At 38.8% G+C, this 27958-nt stretch overlaps 1 protein-coding gene across 1 annotated transcript; it reads left to right on the top strand.

The window, feature by feature from the left end:
• FAM117B (family with sequence similarity 117 member B) lies at positions 1-27958 on the top strand. Its single transcript, XM_040070005.1, has 8 exons — positions 1-538; positions 7411-7559; positions 12196-12288; positions 12810-12923; positions 17526-17669; positions 18660-18885; positions 19707-19827; positions 22046-27958. The coding sequence occupies exons 1-8, from the start codon at positions 1-3 to the stop codon at positions 22362-22364; spliced, it is 1704 nt and encodes a 567-aa protein (XP_039925939.1). The 3' UTR covers positions 22365-27958.

The raw sequence follows: 27958 nt of genomic DNA, 5'->3' as shown, positions 1-27958 counted from the left end.
ATGTCCCACCAGCGCGTGAGGCGCGGCGGCTCCCCGACCCCCGCCACCTCCGTGGTGGGGGGAGGCGGCGCGGCGGCGGCGGGCGGCGGAGCGGCGGGAGCGAGCAGCCGCCTCCAGCCCATGCGGGCCACGGTGCCCTTCCAGCTCAAGCAGCAGCAGCAGCAACAACATGGCAGCCCCACGAGGAGCGGTGGCGGCCCGGGAGCGGGGCTCCCACGCGCGGCGCCCCCCGGCAGCAGCGGGCGCGGCGGCCCCGCCACGGCCCCGCCGGGGGGAGCGGGGAGCGGCGGCAGCGCCGCTTCCTCGCGGGGCAGCCCCACGCGTGGCCATGGCGGGGCGCGGGGCAGCCCCCCGCGGCACCACCACCTGCCGCCGCCGCCCCCGCCGCCGCCGCCGGGCTGCGGGCCCTCGCCCTGCTCTTCGCCGGTGCCTCCGCTGCCGGAGGGCAGGGTCCGGCACCACCACCACCGGCGGCAGTCGCCGGAGCCGGGCAGGAGCTCCCCAGAGAGGAAGAGTCCCAGCTCCCCCGTCTGCAAAGGTGAGCGCCGGGGGGTCCGGGCCGGCGGCAACAGGCACGTCCCGGGCGGCCGGGCCAGGCGCGGGGTGCAGGGCCGGGGCCGGCGGTGCCTTGGAGCGCGCCGTGCCCCGGGGCAGAGGTAGGGACAGGGCTGTGCCCGGGCTGGTGCTCGCCCTGCCCTTTCTCTGGCCGGCGGCAGGGCTTGCCGGGTGTGTGTGCGAGGAAGGGCTCGTTGCTTTTGTTGCTGCTCTCTTGCGCCCTGGCTTTCAGAAGAGGAATAGAGAGCCAAGCGTGCCATGTGGGGGTTGTGACCGCTTCTGTAGTACCGCGAGTACTGCCTTGGGCTGGCAGATGAAAGGGATTCAGGAGGGGAGATGTACTTAAGGCGCTTGGGCACAAACTTAAGGTGAATTTGGTGTTTGGGGGCTGTTGTGAAGCCTTCGCATCTCCCCTTTCTGCACATCTCGTGCCAGATGGTGTATGTGGTTGCGATCCAGTGTCACTAAGCTTGAAATTAAAGAACTAACTAGTGCTGTAGGCATGGCACATAGCCGTAAAACGAAAGTATTCAGTATCTGTCTTGGTAGTTGCTTTCAACATGAACCCTGCAGGAGGATGTGTGTGCTTGAGAGTGGTGACAAACTTGTGCTACAGTGAAGATAGAAAATAGCTTAATGATAGCATATATTTTGTAATAAACTGCCTTTTAATTTTTTCAATAATTAAATCTTACTGGGAATGCTGGAATGTAAGTAATATATGCCATCAGGTTGAGGATGATAGAGGCTGGCATATGTATGTCCTTTTTCTTCTTGGGTTAAAAGTTTACTCAGAAATGCATCACTGAGGCTTTGTGTTCATGTCCTCAAATCTAGGAAAAAATGTTACTTTTAAGATACCAAAGCTTGCAGCTACTCATTTCCATGAAATTGCCTGTGGTAATCTAAAGAGTAAAGTTGACTAACGTGCAGGGGTGTACATGCAAAAATCTAGGACTAGCCCTCCTTTTAACATTTCTGCTTCTTCTAATACTCCTCCCCCTTTCGATGATTGTAACCAGACTACCACATTGGGTTTTTTCTTTTTTCCTATCCTGGCTCTTGAGGAATGGCACTGCCAAATGAGACAGTCATAACCAGTTGGTACAAAATGACTGTGTGCTTCGTAGTCTGCTAGTGCAAGAGAGGACTGATAAGGTTCTGAGTTAAATTTTCCGCTTTCCAGATAAGAGTAATGAGAGTTTTATTAAGGCTGTATTATATTAAAGGCTTTGGATTGAGGAATGTGTGTATTCTTCATTTGAGATTCTTGTTAATCAGTAATCTGAGAGACTTTATATGCATCACAAAATCCTGTCTTCTTTCTGTGAACTTCTTGGAACTCTTGCCAAAGGTGCAATCTGCTGGCCTAGAGAATGAGGAAGAGCGTGGTTAGCCTTGAGCTCCAGGTTCAAAAACTGTTTGTAAAGGCATGCGTCAGATGACTTAGGGTGGAAAAATTGCACTGTCTTTTAGTCACTGTGGAGAAGTCTGCTGAAACCATGCGGGCCTCTTTAGTACTTTGAAGAATTAACATATAGAAGAAAACAAGTAATTTGATCACTCTGCTGCGTTAAGATAACTCCACTGGCTTTTTACAAGATGTGTGAAAACAGGAGAATAGTGTCCATTTAATTGCTTCCACATGTTCCAGTTTCTGAGCAGTACTTGTACTGGCCCCAAATGCAAGCTCAACCTCTTTAATATTGCCCAACACATTTGTTCTGTAGTCCAGTGCTTGATAGAGGCTGAGTTAACTTCAGGCTTTTTCTTCATCTAAATGAGTAAACAGTGTTAGCTGAGAACAGGGTGGTGGAACTTTATTTTTTTGCTAAAGAGGCAATGGTTGTGCAGATGCACAGGACACTTGAGGGTATTGGTCAGAATCTGCTGTAGAATAAGTTGGGTTTTTCTGTTTCTTGCTTTCAGTTAATGATGGCTTTTGTTCATTCCTACAGCTGCAGATGTATTTTTGTAGATAAAAATGAACCTTGAGGTTAGACAAATGATAGCTTTTTCTGAGGTTAGATACTGGTTGTATCTAAATATAAGTTGTATAGTTCAGACTCAGTTTCATGTTTTTCAGATTTTCTTTCCTGGGAAACAGTTGAATAGTTTTGAACTTAGTTTTCATGAATCTGCTTTACATTCGGGAACCCTAACTTGTGAATTTACAAATGTGACTTTTGTGGGTTTGGGGTGTGGTTTTTGGGTGGGTTTTTTAGCCCTTGTTTTCTGATCTGAATTGCAATTAAATATTGTAAATACTCAACTGAATTTTCTGTTGACTCTGGGATAATTACAAATGGAAGATTCTGTCATACAGCTTCTCATTTTCCATGCTTTTCTTGCCACTCTCTCTCCTTCCAAAGTATGACCGGGGACCTAGATCTTGCTACTACCTGTTTTTCATCTTTTATTTCCCTTTCTGCGGTCTCTAGCACTTATTTCCCAGAATTCATCTTCTAGTTGGCTGTTAATGTGTTAACCCGTCCCATCGCTGCTGAGGCCTCATTTCTACACTGCAATGTCTGTCCTGCAATCTCCAGTTTTTGTTCAGTTTTCCCATGTGCCTCTTCACCTGTCTGCAAACCACCCATTCGAGGCCATGGTGTTTTGACCTACTAGTACACTGCTGCAACCTGAGATAGAGCGTACACATTTCTCTATCTTCATCGGGTTTGCCTTGGTTTATTCACTGAGTAAAGATTGAATGGGATCTTGTTATATAAAACACATCTTAGAGGAGTGGAACTGCTCAGCTGCAAGAATGTTACAGTGTACCAGGCTGAGTAAACAAGGAGGTCAAGACCAGAGCCGTAGCAGTTGTTTACTTTCAGGTGCCTTGAGGCAGTGAGAGAGTTCTCTACTGGGTGCTGGACTTTCTGGTATATTCTAGTTGACTGTAAATTCATTCTGAAAATTAAGGAGAAAAATTGACTAGTTTTATTTAGAATGAAAACTTAATTGTTTTGTCTATGGAAAGGTAATATTAATGCCTACTTGTGTGAATGGAAATGATGAAAATATCATATGAAATCTAAAAGAAGTCAGATGTGAACCTTTCCTTAGAGGTAGAGAGGAAGAAATGGAACTCCATTATACTCTTAAATTTCAGCACAGAATTTGCTTATTTTAATAATCTGGTGAGTGACACAATAATAACTGCAGACCTGTGAACCTTAATGACCAAGGTTTTGCAGTAGTTTTGAAATATATCAGTGTAAGATAAGAGAGAAGGCTTTGTGTACCATTATGTTCCTGCTCTGCTTACCTAAGCTGTTTAACAAAAGATAGGTGTAAAGAAAGTGAGTTAATTTTTGCAGCATCATACTGTATGTTTCTTGTGGCCAGCAGTTCAGGGAAGCTTATTGGTATTAAAAATACTTTCATTTACTAGAGGTAAGGAGCTTGAACATCTTGGGCTTTCTGAGGTTTGGTTTTGTAAAACACCACTAAGTCATTCTTCTACAGTGGGACAACTTTGAATTACTAGTGAATGGTTCTCTTTAAATTTATGTGAGGATGATAGCAAGATTCTCTTCCAAAGGGAGTGTATGCAGTTGGGTGGTGTGTCTGTTCTTAGTGCGCTGTCTGTTCAGTTCTTTTGATGAAACATGAAAAGTAGGTGATGGCCCAGAGACCAGTTGTAGTTTTGGAAAAGGTGGCTGTGCCAGCTGTGTATGGGAGAGATCCTGTGAATGTCCTTTCTGGGGAAAAGCCTGACCAAAACAGAGCAATAAGGTCAGCTGTGTGCTTTGATGCCAGAGGAGCTAGCTGGGTCTCACCCATTCTCACTACTTTGGATAGCCCACTTGTATTAAAAAAGCCTCAAGTGGAACTGTCAGGGAATTTTGTGAGTTCAGTGCCATCCTAGGCTTTTCTGCTGCTTGTTTTCTCACAGTACATGTTAGATGGTGTTTCTTTAGTTTCTTTCATACATTTCAGTTAGTTATTGGTAAGAATCTATTTTTGTTCATTTTGCTCCTCAGTCCCACTGTTACAGTGCCCGAACTAACGCTGCCTTTGGGGGTGCCTTTACTCTGCAAGAGGCGTGGGTGATACCAGGTCGCCTGTAGTGACTTCTGTTGGTCACCTGTGCAGCAATGACTGATGAAGACATGGCAATGTTTGTTATTTACCCACATTGTGGACTTCATTGATTTGTGCTGTGTATGTTCTCTTCGGTTTTGCTCTTTGACTTTGCTTTCTTTGAGACCAGATTGCGGAAAGACTTTACAAATAAATTTATGCTAGAGGTGGTTGGATAGCGGGGTTGAAATTTATCACAAATTTGGTTTAGAGAGATAATCAGGCCAATTAAAAGAGATCTAATATTTAAGAAGCGTCTATTTGATGAAACAGCTCCATTGTTTTTCATCAGCCACAGCTGTTGTAACTGTTATCTCTATGGAGGCAGATCTCTTGTTATGTAGGTCACATCAAGGAAAAATAGCAGCTGAACACTTGCTTCAAGTATTGTAGGGGAAAGTGCAATGAAAACATTGTATATGTTCCCATTGAAATGTTTTGAAATAGTAAGAATCGTGTAGTAGACTTTGCCAATTTGTACAAAGACAGGTTGCGATGGTGGGAAAGTAAAAACATATCCAAACATCATTCCCCCATCTAAATATAAGTAATTTGAAAACAGAATTTCTTAAATGTGTTTTTAAATCAGAGGAAAAGAGAGTATTTACAGGCTTTGTGCCTTGAAATGAGCAGCTTCCCTTGAACTTAAATAGTAAACAGGCTCTTCAGTTCTCATTCTTTCTGTTTGTTCAGCAAAATAGTCTTTCCAGTTGTTTTTTGTTTTGTTTGTTGCGGAGAGGAGAGAGTAATAGATTCTGCTTCTTCAGTTTTGAAGCTGTCTGCTGCAGTGGCTTTGCAGATGATGTGGCTGACTACGTACACTTCCTGATTTATAATTTTTTTTCACATCCTTTCTGTTTCCCCTTGGTAAGAAGAGAGAAGCTTCTTGAAGAGGAAGAATAATAACTGAGAAGAAAAACAAACAGGGAGGATATGGCAGCTCATTCTAAGACAAATAACATGTTTGATTTAATTTTGGAAGCCAGTGTAATTTTTAAGGAATGACATGTTGTGCTAGCATGCCACATTGTCCTATAGTACACACGAAGGGAATTGTTTTGAGATGATCTGATACAAGCAGACCCTTCAGTGTGCTATGTGGTAGTAGTAGTAGTAAAAGAATTTCTTTCATACAGGAGTCTTCAGTGCAAACTCCAAAACACATTTGCTGCTACACCAAGAGCAAATCTGCTAAGGCTGTATCATTGTTGGGACTAGTAGAAATAGTAAAGCAGATGAGGTTTCTTCACTGCTTTGTGTGAGTGTGGCTGATTATAGTGCTAATTGTTTCCTTATAGTTGAATTGGAATATTTCCCACATTTTTAGTGTGTACATTTCTAATAAATTTGCATGAGGCTATTTAGTGTAGAATGTCACTAGCCTTAGTTTCTGTCTACTCCACTGAAATCTATACCTAACAGGTTTTATTAGTATTTATCATACGTATTTTTAGTAGATTGCAACAGCTTAGAAATTGAATTTGCACTTTTAGTGTCAGTGGTTTTATTTTCTGACTAGCAGTCAGACACTAATCGGGCACAATTTCCTTTGCCTGTAAATGAATTTATGTATAATACAAATTGCTGTGCTATTGATACTTTTAGTGCAGAATTCATCCTAAGACACAGCAAGAGAGGACACATGACTGAGTTTTTCCAGTGCCCTTTTATAAAGCTTCCATCTGATTTCTGAATCGTGCTTGCTGTGTTGTAGCCATGTATTTTAGGATTTCTATTCATTATAGGTAAAATTAATGCACAATTCTTTCAAGTATAATTGTAATTCTTTTAGTTGGGAGTAGATGAGATGCTTAGATCATTGTGATCTGAGGATTTGCATTTTTCATCTCAAATTGTGTGAGCACATATGTATATCTAAACCCTGGGTCTTTGCTGCTTATCAATCTCTTAAATTTACCAACCTCAGTTACTGTTTTGAGGAAACTTTTCTTCAGTGTTTGTTCCTCACAGCTTGTGGTGTAGTCTTTTACTGCCTCTTTACTTAAGACATCATTGACAGATGAGATAGATACAAATTTCTGTTTTTAAGTGTTCTTCCTTCTCATATTAGTTCCAATGGTCGTTGTATTTAACCTTTTTTAGCAAGGATTCCTCTTAGTGTCTAAATTGTTCTGAGGGATGCCAATAATACACTACAGATGAGGTGTTGCAGAAGATACAGCTCCAAGCAAATGTGAATGTAGTTACCAAGTAGCCTGTAAAGGGAGATGTCTCAGTTAGGTTGTAAAATGTAAATGATTACCTTATCAAAGTTGACTTCTGAATCTAAGGGTTATGCCATATGTCATGTGCCGAGTGATTAAAACATGCGGGTTTTCAGTGTCCCCTGAACGAAGGACTAGTGGGATAAACTGGAAGCTCAGAATTAAACTGAAAAAGTTCAACCCAGTTTTTCTTCAGTAACCTTTATTTATGTATAAACGTAGCTATTTTTATTTCTTCTATACCTTTATCATTTAAGATACAAATGACTATTAGACTTTCAAAGGAGTAATTAGTGGTGCGTAAGCACTAATGCAACATTTGTGACATAAGGATATTTTCGAGCAAACCATAGAAACAGATTTCAAGCTTATTCAAACAGAATAGAGCCTGGAAAAGCAAACTTAATTTCCATATTAAAACTACCTTGTTGTGCACTTAATAACATAGTTCTAATTTGATATGATTTCTTGTAGACTATTAAAATGGATTCGCTCTCTCTCTTGATTTTGTTGTGATCAAATGTTCTTGCTCTAACAGACAAATCAAGACCACCTTCATCAAGCCCTTCCAGTATTGTTCGCCGGACATCTTCACTGGATACGCTCGCTGCTCCATACCTTGCTGGACAGTGGCCTCGGGATAATCACGGCCAAGCTGCTCCCTGTATGCGAGACAAAGCCACACAGGTAGGACAGAGTTTTTTGTCTTTTTGTATTTAAGTGTGAAGAGAGGATTTAAATGTATGGAGCTTTTCCCTTGAAAATGTTCACTTTAGCTTTCTGGCTCACACGTTCCTATTCACTTTCAAATTGCAGGAATCCTACCTTTGCTATTGCATGTGTGAATTATTTGCATTCTTTAAGTCAAGGCTGAGAACTGTAGTTTCTTTTAGGTGTTCCACTTCCTTCTTGCCTCAGGGAAACACTAGTGCATTGTACATCTGTATTCTTATTGTCCTTTCAGGGTGCAGTGCACCAGGTAGCACTGGAGTTATGTACTGTTTACTTTAGATTCATACAGAGAACTTATTGATGTGTCCTTATGTCTGTCTCCAGTTCTTCATCCTGTTTGTAAAAGCCCTGTAATGTTCACTTGGGTTTTATGCACCAATTATAGAATTATATGCATTGAGGAACTGCCTCGTTGAACCATGAGTGGTGTTGAAATCTAGCTCAACTGGAAAGTATTAGAAAAATACATTACTTGCCAATAAACATCAACTACTTAACAAAATTTCACAAACTTTAAAGGTTCAGTCCCGTGCCACCTGTAATTGTCATTACCTGACTGTGTTTGTGGCATTCCCCTTTAAAGGGAGTGTTGTTACATGGTATCCCTTCTGTATGCAGAAGTGGTTCAAAATGGATTATTCCTTAAAATATCCTGATGTTTCATTTCTTTTTCAGTGGGTGCAGTCTGGCAGTGGCTTTCTCTAACGTGTAGTGAAAGACAGAGGCAAATGTATTCAATTTTAAATCCCTATTCCTGGATCGTGGTTTCAACAAGTCTCCACTAATTCCAAAGAACATAAGCAGAATGCAGTTGGAAGAGGACCTCATAGCATGTGTGGCACCCTTGTTGGAACCTCTATTAGGTTTGGTAACAGTAGAAGAGATGTGTCCGCTTAGTTCTCAGTGTGTAAGGACGTGTAGGGTGTTGAGCAGATGAGGTTAGCTGTGGTACTGTGGGGCCTTTTTGAGATCCACAGCCTTTTGTGGGAAGGACCACAATTCAAAGAGCAGATTAGTAGAGAAGGAAGGTGTTTTGCAGGGAAATATGATCATGTGGGTCAGATGGAATTCGGAGCTCGTGAAGAAGAAAGGACAGCTGAGAAACAAGTTTTCTTTGCAGAAAAAGGAATTGAAAAAATGTTTAGAAGACAGGGTGAAAAAAGTAAGCAAATTGAAGTAAGAGGAGGAGGATGAAGGAAGGTATGTGATATACAAAGGAGTGGCTGTTCGTGCCTAGCTATTAAAAGGCATCATTAAAGGGCAGAACTAAACCCGTCTGGGTGTCCTAACAATTTATTTTCGTGTTCGATTTCTTAGGATAATACTTTTTTCAAAGTAATTGTATTTCTGTACCGCTACCAAAGTATTTGCTGTGTTCAATTGATCTCGTTCAGGTTAGTTTTGATATAATCTGAATCATGGTTGGGCTTTTATAATCTGTATTAGTCAGATATCGTCCTTTTTGGTTTGTGTTTTGCTCTTGGCTTTTTCTTCCAATTCTGACACATCTAACTGCTGTGGTAGTGGGACTTTTGTAGAGGAAATGTATTTGAAATGTTAATGGGAAGACTGTAAAGGGCATTAGATATTTCTGCAGAATAAGTACATTTAGTGGTGATTTATGGTAGTATATTTCTGAGAAAACTAAAATGATCTGTTTGCACTTCCTAATTTAAAATTTATCAAACCAGTAGAATATTTAGGGCTATAGACATACATCTGTATGTCCAAAGCTGATGTTGATATGACACTGATGAGATATTACTGGTTTTAATCTTCCAGCGGGCCTGAGAGCAGCCACTGGAGCTAGGGACAAGTTTAAAATGTGACTTACAATGGTTAGTTTCCCCAGATAATACAGGCTGCCCATTTGTATTGTTCAGCTTTTCTGAAAATGTCATATTTGGATGAAGTTTCACTTGTGAGATACTCTGGTTCCAGTGTCTAATTTCAGATTTCACAAAGTCTGACGTGAAATGTATGTGTTCTGATTCCAAGCCTTTAGTGGGCAGGAATTGTATTTGCAAAGTAATAAAAGGTTTTCAAGTTGAGTAAGCGGGGTATCTTGGTTGTGTGGAGTTATGGCACAGGGAGTGGAGTCATTCAGGAAGCAGACTGGGAAGAGACAGCAATTAGTAGCACACTTCAGCTTGCAGGCCCTTCTAGAGATACCCACGGGTCATAGCTGAGAGCTGTGTAAGACCCCCCAGGTCATGCAGAGACTCTTTCTCTATCAGACTCCTCCTGCAATTGAGTATTTTGATGAAACCTGTCTGTAAAACTAGACTGAATTATGTACATGAGGTGTATTTGTTGGATGATTAATAAGTGTATTATTGAGCATCCAAGGGTCTGGCTAGAATTCATACCTGCACGTGTTGTTTTATGTGCTTATAAAACATGTGTTAATAATCTTTTTTTTCTTTGAATGAAATGTTTGTCTTACAAGTTAAAATGAGACAATTACTTTGTATTTTTTAATTCTCAAATAATTCATTTTGATTGGAAAGTTTTTGCCTCTTAAGACTTTTTCTGAAGCATTCTACTGTCTGTAATAAATTTAGCCTTAAACTAATTTCTTTGTAATTCTAGAAAGGTGTTGTGCATGGTAACAACTAATAAGCAAGTAGTAGTACTTTAAGAACCTAGAGAAATATAAATCCCACTTTGCTTATTGGTTATTTGGTCTATTTCTTGATAGTAAGTATTTATAAACAAAATTTGGGGAATAAATAGGAGGAAACTTGCTAAAATAGTATTGCATTTCTGTTTTGATGTACACGTTTCCTGTAGTTGAATTTGAAAAGATTTTTAACTACTTGTTTTGAGGATAAGCATCAAAGCAACTTTAATGCTTTATAGTGAACCAGATATTAATTTATTAGATAATTCTTGAACCTTGAGTCAAAGTCTTGAATATAAATTAAAGGCAAAGACTAATTAGAGTGTTAATTATTCTCCTGTAGGCAAGTGTAATGGTTGTGCTGAGTTGGGAAGCTAGAATTAGTAGTTAAAATTTACTGTTTCAGGAGCTAGAGGGTAGGATGATACTCCTGACTGACATTTGAGAATTGACTAGACAAAGATTGGTGCTTGGGAATGGGGGTTATCAATTATTCTATTTTATGATAAAGATCAGTGAGTGCTTTTCTAGAAAAACAGATTGTAATGGATTCTGACTTTGCTGTGAAATAGGAATTTCAAAGCAACCCTATTAACTTTATTTTTCATATTTATCCTAGTTAGTTTTTGATTTGGAATGATGAAGATTAAAAAAGTACTGATAATGAAGATTTCATTTTTATGAAACTTGAGTCTGTAACTGAAACTGGTGGGGTTGCAACCTGTATATTTGGAGTTAAGGCTCCATATTCTCTAAAAGAGGGATTAATATCACAAAAGACTTGAGTTTCTGTGATACAGCTGGGGTAAGAAAGGTCAGCATGTGGCTTCTGCGAGCTGTTAGTCTCACATGTAGGAACAACCACAGCACACTGTAGATGAGAAGACTTTGAGGCAAACAAAGTTCTTCTCTACAGGAGAAAGCGAGATATCCAAAAATAAAGTTAGCTGGATCACCACTGCGTGCTCAGAACTGCGTGGTGGCAAAAGTGAATTTCAAGGAATTTGCTCTCTCTTTCAGTCTGTGAAATCCTTCCAGAAATTCTTCCCCTTGCTCCATTGGGTGTATTTCCTGTGATTGCTCAGAGACTTCTGATAGATGCAACTTGTCAGTCTTAGAGCCTTTACAGTTCACTGCTTTTGAAGACATTCCTGGAGGTGGCTACATGGGAATACAAACTGCACATGAAGCATGCAGTATTATCACAGTCTTGCCCCACTGCATTTTCTTAACTGAGATACAGTGGGTCTTAATGATACTTTGCATTTCTCAGAACTCCTTCACCACAATATGTTTGTGAGATTTTTGATTAAACACTAATGTTGGTTGTGATTGACACTCTGTTGGTTGAGTGAAACCAGCTTAGTATTATCTGTGTTTCTTTCTGCTTGGCCTGGGACAACTGTGAACCTGGAACCCTTTGAGGCATTAATAAATTTACTCCCTGCTTTGCTATAGCTCTAGTGGTGCTTATGTTTTGCTTTCCTTTCTCTCATTCTTGAGAGCAAGAACATGATTTTGAAGCTGTGCTGCTGCAGCCTTTCACAGCACTTACTCCAAGCCAGCCTTGCTAATGCTTCAGAAATAACAAGGTCAGCATCTGTACAGGAAATGAAATATAGCATCTCCCCCCAGTTCAGCACCCTCACGCTGGTTCTTCAGAGCTCTCTAGCAGCCTGTGGTACATCTGGCTGTGAGTACTGCCTTATGCTCAGTCATTTGGAAGGGAAACTAGCACATCCCTATATTACACTGGGTCTGAAAGTTGTGGGTTTGGGTTTTTTTATTTATATAGTTTCGCTCTGCTTTTTTGTACTCTACGTGTGAGAAAGGCTTCTAGTTGGTTACCGTTCACTTTCAGTTCTGAATCTAGCATATCTTAAATGTTCTCTTTTCTCATTTGTCTCAAAATATTCTGCCAAAAAGTAGCAATTACCTTTTTTAATTAATCCTGTAATCTTCCTACAGACAGAAAGTGCCTGGGCTGAAGAATATTTGGAAAAGAAGAGAAGCTCACACAAACGTTCATCATCATGGGGCAGCAATGAGCAACTCAAGGAGGTCAGAAACGCCATTACTTTAGATAACTTTGGATTAAATTGGGTTTTTTTGTATGCACTGATACCATGATGCTTCAGGAAGGCAGGAGTATTTTAGTACTTGGTTTAATTATACAGACGGTGGGCTTGGTAAAAAATATAAAATGGCTGTTCATTTGATATTGATTTAATGTAACAATGCAGGTCAATTAATATTTTAAACCTGAACGTGTGGGAAAGAAAGTGTTCAATGCTGGTGACATTTTTTCATCAAAGAAGGGAATAATAGCAATGATCTCACTCCTTTCACACTTTATGTATTTCAAGTTTTTTCACTAGACCTCCAGAGGCGTCTTCTGAGCATCAGCTGAACTGGTAGCTAACATACTAGGTTTGCAAGGACTTGAGTATAATCTAGCACTGGCAATAATTATGAATGTAATGTAGTAAATAATTTTAACTAAAAGGTGGAATTAATGGATGAAATTACCTGTGTACCTGAATACACCTGTTGAAATCTGATGTGAATTTTTCCTTTTTTAGATTGCAAAATTGCGTCAACAGCTGCAGAGAAGCAAACACAGCAGCAGGCATCATCGAGACAAGGAAAGACAGTCTCCTTTTCATGGCAACCATGCAGCCATTAACCACAGTCAGGTAAGGCTCTGTGCTTTTTGGCCCTGTTGGGTAGCTAATACTACTTTTAGGTCCTTTCAAGGTTGTGATTTGTCTTAGAGGGAACTTAGAAATGCCACAGACTGCTAAATATGTTGTAGCTAGAGGTGAATTCTACGAAATAGAGCACTTTCTTTTGGCTACTTGAGTGAATGGGGGCCCAGATCTTTTTGTTTGCTTTGGTGAGCTGGCTTTGAACTCCGATTTTCAAATAATTTCAGGTAGTTAAATACATCCTTAAAGCATGGTTTTTAAAGTGCATTCTGCAGGTTCCACAAAAGGAAAACAGATAAATTTAATCTAACACTATAGACCATCTTCTTCATTACATGTTGCTGTAACAATTATGACTTTGTATGTAGACTATGGCATGGAGCTAACTGCTGGTAAGACTGTATACTCAGATAAAAGGTAGCTCTTCTGAACACATTTTGTTGTCTTGCCAAACACTCGTCTAATACTATGATGAGCTTACCTGACAAAAGATTGCTCCATGGAATTATTTATTTAAGTGTTTACACACTTCATAACTTCATTCAGCCTTTGAAAGATTTTATCTTCTTTTTTCCCTTTCATTTATCATGCCTTGAGACTTAAAATAATAATCCCTTCTGCAAAAATTATAATGGTTAGGCCACCACATGTTCTGTGTGCAGTTTCAGTTTTATTTCAAGACTTCTAATGAGGTCAGGTTGACAGAGGTGTACTATTTTTAGCTCAATTGATAACAGGTGGAAAAAAATTATCGGCTTTTAGAAACACAGATCCTTTTTCAAGTGTGTTTTTGTTGAGTAACTTTGAGAAAACCAATAGCAAAGTTCGGTCATTTTTTTCAGAAGGAAACTTTTTTTCCTCTCCCTACTGATATCTCATGAATGTACATTTGATACACACTATTTCTTTAACAGTTACAAAAAGAACAAATCCCTCACAATAGCCTTGGCTAGGCAATGTAGTTGAAAGAAACTAGGAAGCTGTCCGTGTTGTGCATTGAGAAAGTACTTCAGCTGTGAAAAATCTAATCATATTCCAAATTACTCCTGAAATGCCATTAATTGTTCCAGTAAATACAATCTGACAACAGTTAATGAAAATTTTCATTTCTATCATTCCATCCTTCTGGAAATAATTTTGGCCAGGTTCTTTCATTCTTTCTTTCAAAGTCAAGTGTCTGAGTGAATGTGTTCTACTTCAAGAATGAAAATAAGAAAAAAGAGTATTTTGAATTTCTTCTGCTCTGTTCTTCTTGACTCCTACTTTGTATAAAAATCATTAGCACCTTTTGTGTCAGACTCTAACTTCTTAGCTCTGCTGTAGGACATTTAATTAGGAATTATGACTTTTCAGGATTTGCGTGCCTCTTGAATTCAGTTTGTCAGTAGTTTGAATTCTCTGCTACTGGAAATATTTAGGATTTTTTTTTTAGAATTACATTTTTTGACATAGCAATTTAGGGATTATTGAAGTGTTGCTGCAGTGTACAGTGCTGCTGATTTTACTGTCTGCTCGAGTCAGAACAGTCCGAAATCAAGAATGCCCAATCCCTTTCTAGGGGGTTTTGAGAAAGTTCATGAAAATCAACATATAAAATGTGTCAAACTATTGGTTTAAAAAAAAAAAGAAAACAAAGCAAAAGACAGATCAGCTAAGGTGTTTCATCTGACTTTGTAGAGCGGGTGGATGTTTTCAACCAAAAAGTATACTGAGGAACTTTCCATGTAGGCTCTTTAGTACACTGGAGAATTACACACATTTTAATAGGTTTGCGTGGCGTTCTACAAACCTGCGGGTTTCTGAATGCTAAGGTATTGCCACTTAAGTACGGATGATCTTTGAGTGTTTTAATTTCAAAAATGAAGTGATGCGGCTATTCTGAAAAATACCTCCCCAAATTATATACATAACTTTTAAAATATCATAATTATTTTATTATTTTGTTTCTGGCATGGATGTCTTTACGTTCTGCCAAATTTTATGGTTTGTGAATAAAATATTGTGCAATGAAATAATTCGTTTTTGGGCTTGTGAAACAGACTATAAAATGTAAATTGAAGCAAAGCAGCTTTTCCAGGACAGTGTTACAAAACAAAACATTGTTTTTCGTGGTGAATTTTGTGCCAGCTGTGTCAAGCTACTTGCGAAGGAAAGATGTTAAAGAAGGATTCAAAGAGTAAGAGAAGAGTTTAGATTAATGACATTTAGCAGCTGTTTTTTAACTCAGAGTGAAAATCTGTAACTGTAGTCATCAAGGGCAAAGTTCCTGGATTTTCTCTTTTTTTTTTTTTTTTTTTTTTTTTTTAGAACTGCTAAACTAGAATTTCTGGCAGCAGCTATATTCCTTCAGGATTTGTGGGAAGGACTGTGTGGAAACCAGAATTTAGTAATTAGAATATTTAGAAATATTTTTTTCACATTCCTAGCTTGAAGAAGCTTAGAGCATTTTTCCTGAAATGCCTGTAAACAATTTAGATTTGTCATCCTCCCTTTATCCTGCCTTGTGAGTTTATGCTGTACCTGTAAGCTTCAGAACTGAAAACTGTGCCCATGTGTTACTGTGTGAGCACAGTAATTATTATCCTGTGCTTGGCACCTTGCCTCGTGGTAAGTGTTCCCAGGTAAAGGTTGGTAGCCTATTCCTGCATGTTCAGTATTTCTAATAAAAAGTTTCTTGTTTTGAGGCTGATTTTCCATATCACGATACCTCCTTCCTTTTCCACCCTCTGACACCCTGAGCTAAGAAATAATCCTCAATCATGTACATAATATTATTTGTCTTGAAATGAAACAAGCTGTACTTCACTATATTGAACTCTGCTGAATCTATTTTGAGCTCTTCAAATAGTAGCATGAACGTAAGAATTGTTGTGGTAGGCAATCACATTTAAAGGTGAAGAATTCCCACATTTTGTTAATGGCTGCTGGAATCTTAAAGCATACTTGTGTTCCGCTTTTTAACAAGCTCAGTTTGTCCTAAGAATGCATATACTGAATAATGTTTATGGGTGCATAAACAGCCTTTAGTGCCTGAACCTGTGCTAATATATCTGTATTGTGGCTGAAAATCAACCTGTATTAGTTTATTCGATTGTTGAGCCAAGGCCTTGCTTGGAATTAGCAGGGTTGCTTTCTCAGACTTTTTTGTGCTTTTCTCCAGTGCTTTTTTCATCTTCAGGCAAGACTTTGGAGACTCTTTACAAGTTTGGCCACTATGAGAATGTTTCATTTTTGCTGACAGAAACAGAGTGACAAGCATTTCCTGAACAGAAGCTTTTGTAGTTCTTGTGCAAGTCTTTTTTGAGTTGTTTGGTTTTGGGGGGTTTTTTATGGCTAACCTAATGATTCAGGAAAGCAGAAGCAATATAATTCATGAGTTTTGCTGCTGTAGAGATTTGTGATTGTGACAAGAAGTCTCTGTTAGGAACTGTGCTTAAAATATCCTGTTTACATTAATTTTTCTGAGGTAGATTTTCTGCCAGACAAGCTTTGTATGGTTTTTGAGAATGTACACAGGAAATTAAAATGCTTTGGTGTCTGTCTATGCAGTCTTGTTACTAAAAGGAAAAATTAAAATGAAACCCCCTCACAAAAATGCACTTTGAAGACCAGATAATGCTGGTCCTTCAGTCAGTAGAGGAGTTGTCCTCAGGCATGGCACACTAGGCCATAGAGTCCAGGAATTTTACTTGGGAATTCTGCTGTGACTTAAGCGTGTTGTGCTGTTACTCGAGTTGAACTAAATGTTTGCAGGGAGTCTTACATTACCTGTAGGGTATCCCTGCTTAATGAGTGCAGAATCTTCTAATCTTCTGGTAGGGGGACCTTTTTAACAGGAGGACAGTTGCTAATGGAGAGACTGGGAAATCTCAAGAAGTCGTGGTGTGCCAAAGGGAGCTTTGGGAAATTTCCGTAACGTGTTTTCTGAGAATGAAGTTTTTGTGCTTATTTTGAAACATTGGATTTTTAAACTGTTAATGTTCATTCTGAAGCAACTAAATATTAACATTTGAGTTTGGGATTTTATTCTCCCTAAGTTGTTTTGTTGACCTTTTATTCTGTCTTAATACTGTTAATACATTTGCCTTAATTTTTGACATACTGCAATCTTGCATTTGTGGAATAATTTTCCTTCTGCGTGTGTCATGTTATTACAGGTGGCCACAGATTTCCATTAGAATATAATTTTAATGAGGTGACAGTCTAACAATGAGTGATGTGACACTGTGGTATAGCTCGTTTTAGGAGAAATGTGAATATATTTTAAAGACTTCAAAATTACTTACATTTAAATGTTTACTGTTTCATTTTCACATGTAAAGCTATGTCAAGGTAGAGGTAGACCATATCAGGGGAGACTTTGAGACTAGTTTATATAGCTTTTCCTGCTAGAAATTGGATTTGAAACAAAATTCAGGGTGTCTGTCTTCAGTTCAAGCATCCATTTGAACACAATCATTATGATTTTGTGTAAATCCTTGGTAGTGAGGTGTAGATGTGTTCTGTTTCAAGGGTCACTTTTGGGTAGAAATAGTAACTTTGTTTTGTAAATAAATCTACCTTGTTTTCTTATTGTCTCTGGTTCTTTAGGCTCCCATCCCAAAGAGTGCTCTCGTTCCTGTGATACCTATTACCAAATCAACAGGGTCACGATTCCGAAACAGTGTAGAAGGATTGAATCAAGAGATTGAGATAATAATTAAGGAGACAGGAGACAAAGAGGAGCAACTTGTTGTATGTATCTGCCACCATTTGCTGTATATAATTATTTTGGTTTTGCTTTGAGATCAAGTCATGAACTTTATTTTGCACCATTTTTGAATTAAATTTGTCTGAAATTTTTAAATTTATGTTTGTATTTATTATTTTCTTTAATAAAGTTAGTTGAAAAGTCTCTTGGAAAGCAAAAGGAATGAAAGAGTTAAAGCTTGAATCTGAACCTTTTCCTCATAATAAGAAATCTCAGTGAAATGGGGAAAAGCAAAATGTCTGTTTTGAGAGTTTTTTGTAATAACTCTTTTTTGCCCATGCTGAACTCTCTTCATCCTAGGTGAACCATAGTTTGCCCATTTTTAATCTTCATTCTATTTTGATGGTATTTAATGGTGGATTTAATAATAAGGTATTAGAAATACAGGCTGTGAAGATGATTAAGGAACCAGAATGTCTTTGATATGAAGAGAAGCTGAGAGAGATGGAAGTGTTCAGCCTTGAGGAGAGACAGCTCTGTGGATCTTATCAAAGTGCATAAATATCTTGTATGCAGAAATGGAGGGAGCTGGTCTCTTCTCAGTGGTGCCCAGTGATGGGGCAAGGGGCAGTGGGCATAAATTTTAAAATGCTAGGTTTTGGGGTGGGTTTTTTTTTTGTGTGAGAGTGTGCAAAACCCAGAGCAAGTTGCCCAGAGAAACTGTGGAAACATTGAGTTGACAGAGTCCTGGACACGCTGTTCTACCTGAGTCTGCTTGAGCAGAGACGTTAAACTTGATAATCTTAACAGGTTCCTTCCAGCCACAGCAATCCTGTGATGATGTGAAATCTTGAAAACTGTTGCCCTTAGTTTCTGAACCTGACATTTTAGTTTCTTTTAGAATTGCATGTAACAAATAGAATTTTCTACCTCAAATAGTTTTATAAAACCCCAAAAGACTTTCACCATTACTGGATGTAAAGAAATTGCCACCCAGACAAGAGCAGCTGTCTGATACCTTTAACTTTGAACAGCCTCAGGATATTCCAGATGGGCACCGTGCCCCACCTCCGTTGGTGCAGCGCAGCAGCAGCACTCGCAGCATTGATACCCAGACACCCGGTGGAGCAGACAAGGGCAGTAACAACAGCAGCCGCTCCCAGTCAGTATCTCCAACCTCATTTCTTACCATCTGTAATGAAGGCAGTGAGGAAAGCCCATGTTCTGCAGATGATCTCCTTGGTGATTCCAGAGATAAAGGTACTTTGTCACTTTAAAAGTTCAACAATATCAAACTTATGCGATGCACATAACAACTTAAGTAAAAGAGGTTTGTTCCCGGCATCTGTGGAGAAGTGGTAGAATGTGGGGGGTTTTGTATGTGATCTGTTTTTTTTCCAAATTGCTCTAAATACTGTGTGTGCACATATTAATTAAAGCTGCATAGATATGACTGAGAAATGTGCTTCACAAAAAGCTTTTCTTTTAGGTAATAGATTCTTCAAGTATTTTAAGCAGGTTGAAGAAGCAAAAATATACAGTATCGGGTGAAGCAGCACAGTAGTCCTGTTGCTTGTGTCAGGGTTTTTTTTAATGATCTTGACCAAAATCTGCAACCTTATAGCATTTCATACACATACACATACCCATAGCAGTTTAAGTGTTTAGGGTTTATTTAATTATTCTTTCTTTATCTGAAATCTTTTGAGAGATCCTAGGAGAATTTTATAATTCAACATAAACCTGTTCTGTTTTTCTAAGAATATGGCTCCTGCCCATTTATTTTGGGTAAGTGGTGACAGCACAGAGCCATAAATTTAGGTTTGCAGTTAGAAATTGAGAATATTCAGGAATGATCAGAGATTGCCTGAAAATGTTGTAAGGAGAAATATAAAGAAGGAAAGGGATTGAGATAAGAAAATTTATTTGCAAATTAAGGCTTTGAAGGCAATTGAAAATATTTTTTAATTTCATAACATTGGTAAGGAAGTGGCTTTAAATTCAGGGGGCATTTAAAGGTAGCTCTTGTGGTTTTTTTATAGTGTGTCACATTTCAGTAATGAGAAACTCTGTTCCTGCAGAAAATGGGAATAATTCTCCCTTGCCAAAATACGCTACCTCGCCAAAACCCAACAACAGCTACATGTTCAAGCGTGAACCTCCTGAGGGCTGTGAAAAGGTGAAAGTCTTTGAGGAAAACTTGTAAGTTGATTTTTGCTGCATAAGAAATAACATCTAACCATTAGATTAAATATTGCTTTATTGATTTTGTGTCAGATAGAAGTTATTAGTGCAGTTGCTAAAGCCATGCTAACAGCCTGATCTCTTTTTTTTGGTGTGACTTTATACTGGCATATCTGTATGTAGTGTTAAAATCTTGAGTTGTGTTTTTTAAAAACCAGCATAATTTGAGAGGGGTCTCTTACCTGGCAGATAGTGGGGAAAAAACTCAAATAATCAAACAGGGAGAGAGGTAATAACAGCCTGTAGTGCAGGTGCATCTGCTAATGTATGTTACAGCTTGACAGGCACATCCACTGATCTAGACTCTGAAGACCATATTCTTTTCAGCTAAATCAAAGTAGTCATGAAACTTCTAGTGACAGAGGAGTGAACTTGACCTTGAGTATTTCATGCTTGGATTATTCTGAAAAAGCCAACTTTTGTCATTTGGGAATATTATGGGAGGTTGTGTTTTATTATTATTTCAGAGGAGTTTTTATACCCTCATGTCACTTGTATGCAAGAATCTTAACCTACAGTTAAAAATTGCATCTTGTCACACAAGGAGTGTAGATAGATTACAACTCTCTTATGCCTATATATTACCTCAAGAATGCCATCTAGTATAAATGTTAGTTAAAAAATAATTAGCTTGGCTGACCTGTGCAAATGGATTTTGAGAGGTCTCTACAGCCGGTCCCATAGCAATGTGGGAAGGGTTGCAGTAACTGAAGTTACCTGTCTCTATTTTAGTGTGCGTAAACTGTGTAGCCAACAGGTAATTAGTCACTTGCTACAGGAACATACTCTATTGCAGTTTGACTTCTATTTGCATTTCTTCTTGGAAGTCCTCTCTGTGTAACTGTAGGACTATTGGGCTGTAGAGTGAAACAGGCTTCTACACAGGTTTCTACCTTGCTATGGCAGTCCTCAGACACTGCAGTCTCATTAAAAAAAAATCTTTTCACGTCTGTTACTTGAATTCCATGTGTCTGCATGAGTGCACTTATTTAAAGCTCAGCCTTTGTTTAACATAGTTCCTTTTTGAAAATCCTATACAGGATTTTCTTTGGGGAAAAAAAAAAATTACAAGTGGGGTTGAATTTTCTGCACATTTGGGGGAATCAGCTAGCATGAAAATGTACCCTATTTCATGAACAGATTTACTTTTCAGAGTAAAATATCTCTACAAGAATATGCTGGAAAATTGGCTTGCTTGGCTTAGTAAAACAAAGACAGAAGTGAACATGTCTCTTTTACAAACACAGGGAGGGGAGGGAGATGTTATAGGCTAAAGGACAGTGCTGACAACAACAAAAAGTGAATAAAAATTTCTGATGGCTGTTTTCAAGCAGTAAAAGAGAGACTTTAGAGCAGATCTCTGTAGTTCCATCTTGAAGTAAACTTTTGGCCACTGTAAGTAGATTTACATTGCATCATTAGAACACTGAAGTGAACACAGAAGGCATTCCTAAGCTGTCCATGATTTCCATTCGAGCTCTGGGGTTTTTTTAGAACATGTCTTGGGCTGAATTTTTTGCTGAGATAGCAAAACTGCAAGTCAAGACCTAAATATGTGTTCCACACTTCCTTCCCATGTTATAGGTATTTGATCATGAAAACTAGGCTTTACTCTCTGCATGGAATTTTTTAGTAAGATTGGGGTCATCTTCTGTGGAGAGTCAGGGCACTCTCATGTGAACATGCAAAGAAGGCAGAAGTATAGAAAAGGGGATCCCCGATGATCATGAACCCCTTTGAGATATGCAGTATTAGGATCATTGCTATGCCAGCTTTCTTTCACATGGCTTGCTGTATAAATAGTGTCGGTATGTGGGGCAGAACTGATTGGGTTGTGAAAGTTTCCAAAGAACACAATTGAAAATACTTTCTCATATAATGAATGTGCTAATTCATGGATAGGGCATGTGATCAAGCATGAAGTTGGTTGGGTTCCTTAGGTTTGGAAACAGCCTGCCCTAAGAACTTGCTGTTGCCTTGCAGCACGTGTAAACAAGCGGTTTAAACCGTCTTGTCATTTGCTGTGTGCTGTGAGTGTCATTAAGGCATTATTGAGTAGCTGAAATACTTCAGATTGAAACCTCAGCTTGTTTCTGGTGATGTGTTCAGCAATACATCCCTGCCATTGGCAGAATTTGATTGTTCCATGAAACTATTGTGTGTATTTTATTTCTAGGCCAAAGCCATTGCATGAAATTCCAGCCTTCTATTGCCCTGACAAGAACAAAGTGAATTTCATTCCGAAAAGTGGCTCTGCTTTCTGTCTTGTCAGCATCCTCAAGCCACTTCTTCCCACACAGGATCTCACACTTAAGGGCACTACGCACAGCCTGACTGTCTCCTCCAGCATGACGCCTGGTTTGTTACAGCCCATTTCTATGGCCGCCTTGACTACAAGCACAGATCAAGACAGGATCTCTCGCGGAACGAGTACAGTAATACCACAGACCTCTCTGCTCCAGCAGTCAGGATGTATTGAGGAAGCTGAAGAATAATTTAGATTGTCTTGACATTTTTCTGGGCAACTACTGGGGAAGAAAATGGAACCGGTTGACCGGACCTTTCTGATCACACACATACGCATTGTTTTAATAATTTATGGCACTGCCATAATCGAACTGTTTGTATAATTGACAGTTTGGTAGCACATTGAGAAGTTCAGGAGGATGCAGCAGCTGATACGCTGTTGTACTTTCTGCTTTTGAAGACTCTGGTTCTGTTTCTCTCCTGCTTTTTTTAAACACTGGTGAAAACAGACTCTCATATTCCTTTGCCATTTAAAGGACCAGTTGTTATGATGGTGTGTCCTCTGATTTTTCTTTCCCCCTTAAAACAAATCTCAAGACCAGCCAGCTGATCCCATTTACCATTGTAATCTTCAGAGGGAGGGGCAGTCAGATGGTTTTGCAAGATGTCTTTTGTATGAAAATGTGTATTTTGTAACAAAATTTTGCCTTTTCTGGTTTGTAGCAGATGGTCTTTCCTGCTGATGATCCCCCTACCCTTTTTTTTGGTTTGTTTTGTTGGTTTTTCTTTTCTCTTTTGGTAGGGAAGATTCTTTTGTACTTGGCTGGCTTACAGCTGATGGGACCAAAGGATTGCTGAACTATTACAGCAGTCTCAAATTATGTGACCTTGCTGAACAGCCTCAGACCTAAACAAAGCAAGACAAGTTAATATGTTTGAAACTTTTAAAACAGAAGAATATGCAAAAACAGTGTTAGTATATAGTGTACTTTTTTTTTTAATATCAGAAATTTGTGCTTCTGGTAAGTCACATTCTTAAAACTCCTTCCTTCACAGAATTCCTACTTGGTTTATTGGCTGGAAAATTGCATTTTAGAGCACTTGCCCTGGTATTGTTCTATTTGTTCATAAAATTTTTGTGCAGATGTAGGGAAAAAACATTCTATCCTCTTACACAGTATTCTTTCTTCCAGAAAATACTTGGCTCTTACAGGCTTGCTTAGGTCCTTAAGAGTCAGCCTGAATCATTAATCACTCTTGGTACAAATTTGCTCTGACGTGACTCATCACTGTATTATAGACCCTGGCCACATAATACTGAAATACCTGTGCATGGTTTCCTCCCTTTTGTCATAGTGGTGTTTGTGTGTGCATTGAAGGTGGTGGTTTGTCAGGCATGATATCTGTTATGCAGAAGTTTACAGCAGCAGATACGTTCTCTCTTTTTGACTAGCAGCTTAGGCTGGCATGTAAAACTGAGGATTCTTTTGATACTTGGTTTGTCCTGATAATGTTGCAGTTAATGGTTGCTTTGAAATTACAATAGAAGGCAAAAATGGGAGGGAAAGGCAACTGTGAAAAGAAACCGTTCGGGAACTTCGCTGAGATTTCTCATGTGTTCCTGGAGTGCATTACTTGGGTTTGAGTTAATACAATTATAGATGTGCAGAAAACTGCAATGACCTGAAGACCAGTGTCACAGTCACTTACAAAACAAGTTGATCTTGTACCTCTTCAACAGAGTTTGACTCAGTAATTTTCGAAGTAGGTGTCATTGTGGGCAGTGTCTGGGTCTGAATATTGGTCTGTTACACGCAAACAGGTCTCACTGGCTTGCATATACACAACTTCCATCTACGTAGCCTACATGGATCAGTCGTATTCTCAGGTCTCCTCATAATGGCAACTGTTTAAAGATGACACTGCAAACAGTCTTGTTCAGTGCTTAATATGATGCATTTGCTTGCAAACATTTTGTCTAAGAGAAAAAAAATCACCTGCACATATGTGCAGATAATAATCATAATTTTGGTGCGTATTTGCTGTTCCTTTAAATCCTGTATTAGTAACTATGAAGCAAGTAAATGTAAATCATATTAGAATGTGCAAGTTCTCTATTTATAGTATTTTTTAAATGTTATGCAAAAAAATCAGTAAATTAAAATTGTACCCAGAAATATGAAAGTATTTCACCTCTTAAATTAGCAAAAAAACCTAATTTGGTTTTCTATCTATCTATCTTCCCATGAAAATAGACAGAATTGTTTTGAAATAACAGTTTTGATTTGCATCGACATTGACAGTCGCCTGGAGTTGTTGAGGGAACAGAGCTTTAAAAATAAGCAGCTTTGTGCATCAAACTTGTGTAATTTCACCAGTTAATAGTTCTTTTCTAGGCTTTGTGGATTTAATCTGTTTCTTCTGAAACACTACAGTGCAATTTGAAGTCTAAAATTTACTGCTTTAGATAGGTTTGTTTAAACCTGGTGTGACTGAATCCAGATCATATTCAGGTGAAGGAAGTGCTTTTAAGTCTGTTTTCTATTTCTGTAACAGTAGCACGTAAAGAACTTCATTGTTGCCAAACTGCCTAGTGCTTTATTTGGAGATCTTAACTGAATGGTTAAGAACCATGAAGAAGGGCTAAAGTTAACAAATAGCCTTTATTACAGCCTTGACACTTAACTGACTTCACCAAAATGCATTCTGATGTTTGTTTTCATCACAGTGTGACTCTCCCAAACAGCAGTGGGCTTTCTTACGTAGGACTTTCTTTTGCACCTGTTGTTGTAGTACTTTGAGTATCTCTGGTAGTTTACCTTGTATGTTATTGGACAATGTACTGTACAAATTAGTGAGCTGCTCTGATAAAAACCAAATGTAAATGTGTGAAGTTTTTGCTTTTTATAAAAAAAGCTGCATTCAGGACAACGTTCAGTCTTTTTTATATGCAGGACAACTCTACTATTGCTGTGGCAGCTCAAGTTTATTATGAATCCACACTAAAGACTCAGAGTTAAGAAAATATGACAGCTCTTGTTCTGAGACCAGCTTTCATGTGTGCAGACAAAAATTAGCCTTAAATTTTTTATGTGCTGTCCTGTGCCATAGCATAGCTGTTAGCTAAAGTATTTGAATCAATTCGGAAATAGCTCTGAGAGTTCATGGCGCTTTTAAAAAATTCTTTTATGTATAGAGTGGAATGTTCATTTTTGGGGGGAGCTGACCTGTGCATTACACAAGCACAGTTTTACTGAAAAAGTTCAAATTCTTTTGGCTTACTTAAAATCCTAACTATGCATAGACCTAGTCAGTTCCTTGATTGCCTACTTTGTAGCTTAAGAAAAAAGTAAAGGACTATTTTTATGCACAACTTGACACATTTGATATTCTTGTTTTCTTGGTGTTCTACACTTCTAGCCACACTTAAAGGCTGGTTGTGTTCAATAACACTGGCAGTTGATTTTGAGATACACTAAAAGATGTTACTCCAGTTGTAAATTCTGCTTAAGTCACAAGGAAGGAGTTCATTGTAATGAAGTCCATGGTGACAGTTGTGATTATTAGAATTGTTTTTTCAAAAACTCAAGGCACAGGGAAAGAGCTCCTTTGGTAAAGTTTGACCTGCATCAGCTATTCTTTCCTTGCTTGGTGCCATAATCCTGTAGTATTTAAGTACTTGGAAAAGTAACAGACAGTGCTTAAGTACATATATCTTGGAAAGAAATTCTTGGTTTCAGATGCATATCCCAAGAGAGGTAAAAAGGGAGTGAAAATTGAATATTGCTTACTGTGGAAGTAAATGATTGCTGTGTTTGACTTACAAAAGCAATAGCAGCTCTTATAAAGTATGTTTAGTCTCAGGGCTATTTTTTGATTTGTTCTAAAATACAATTTCCTGGAATTCAGAGTCTGAGACTGTTGAAAAACACTGAGACTGAGCTTTTTGGGAAGAAGGAAACAAAGTCATATCCATTAACCTTTCCTCTGCCTCAGGCCGAACTTCTTGTTTCTTATTAAGAGAATTCAGCAGTACCACAGTAATTCCTTGCTGAAGTATTATCTGTTCTCTCTCCCTGCCTTCTCTAAAATGGTGACTGATGTCTTCACAGAAACTCAGTGCCAGTGATGTCCATATTTCCTTGCTAAATGTTTCCTTGGTGAGTACTTGACAGCTTCTCCATGAAGCTGAGAGGGCAAAGGAGGATGTGTAGGAAGTCACCAGAGATCTGCAGTTACAGAGATTATTCCTGCAGGGTGACTTCTTGGGTATCTTGATTTCCAGTTGATTTATTGTGTGCATGCACACATACAGTCTGGATAGGTCTGCTGCTTTTATCCATGTGGTTGGAGGCAGAGCTGGTATTTTTGAGACCCTTTTATTATTTTTTTCCTATGTACAGGCTTGCAGAGCTGTTCTCTTCCAGAACTGATGCACACTTACATGCATTTCCAAAGCAACACCTGTGTGTTGTTCTTACTCATCCACATGAGATTAATATAACCTGCAAAAAGGAAATAAAAGCACCCAAGCACTTGAGAACATCAGGACTGTGCTTTCTCCATATAATTCCATAGTTCAGGTGTGTGCTCCTCATCAGATGACTTAGACCCGAGCCAGGTTGATATATGTTACACCAAAAGTGTTTGCTCTTAGGAAGGCCAATAGAGGGTAAGCCCTTCATAACCTGGGGAGGTGAAAAGCACTGGGGAATGATTGGTTTTACTGGGATCAGAGTTGTTATAGAATTGTTTTTCTGAATATGGGTATACAGGAAAACAAAGTGACCAATCACTGCAGGATGTACCTGTGTACTTTCTTGATGTGAGCTTGTGAGTGTTCAGCAACTCTGAAAATCAGTTCCGCTCTCAGCGCTCTGTTTATACAAAGAATTACTTAGATGCATTGTTTGGAAACTGTTACTTTGCTTGTCAAGTGGGGAGAGAATGTTAACTATTCCCAAGTGTTCTGTGAAATTCCAGTCCTGTACCCCAGCTGAGCCTCACAGTCTCTCTGAATGCTCCAAACATAAATGGAGTCCTGTTACTGCTTGCTTGGTTTCATTGCATGTCATCAGTAAATGTTTAAAGTATGGTCTTTGTTTAATAGTTCTTCACTGGGATTTGTATTTGACTACAGAGACTTCTGTAGTGTTGACAGGTCTATCTGAATAGGAGAAGAAGACTTAGCCTGATAACACTGCAAATTAGCATTTATTACACAAACTTCTGATACAACTCTCTTTGGAAAATTTACCAAGTTTAAAAAAGAAAACGACCCCCTTCTGAACAACACATCATCCATCCTAATTGTCAATGTACTGATAGTTAAGAACATAGCTTGGCTTCATTCTAAATTATTTTGGATATTGAAATGTGCAATTTTTGAGGGTAGCAGTCAAGGAATGTTCAAAACTGCCATTAGATTTGCCTTTGTATGAAATTGGCTGACATGTTTTCCTCTGTTACACTGTGATAACTTGTGGAGATGTTCTTGCTTATGTTGTACTGATAGGTTATTTGTTGCATGTAAAGCATTTTTTGTAAGCAAGAGGAATTCCAGGGATGTTCTGCAAAAAAGGGCCTATTCTGAGGTGATGTACACTGTTGTAAAACTGGAGCAGCTCAACTAATTTCAATGGAATTCTTGATTTACACTAGTCTTTTTGCTATGTGTAGTTATGCCAGTACAATTTTGCACAATGTTATTTGAATATTGCGTTCTGATTTGTGAACTGTTTCTACTGAAAACAGTGAAAATTTTACAAACTGCAATAGCGGAATGTTTTTGGCCTTTTATTTTTTGTTTTTGCCTAAAATAAAAAATTGTCACTTCAAGCTA

Source organism: Hirundo rustica, chromosome 7 (assembly GCF_015227805.2).
Source record: "Hirundo rustica isolate bHirRus1 chromosome 7, bHirRus1.pri.v3, whole genome shotgun sequence".
Lineage (NCBI taxonomy): Eukaryota > Metazoa > Chordata > Aves > Passeriformes > Hirundinidae > Hirundo > Hirundo rustica.
This window is presented reverse-complemented; position numbering and strand designations above follow the sequence as displayed.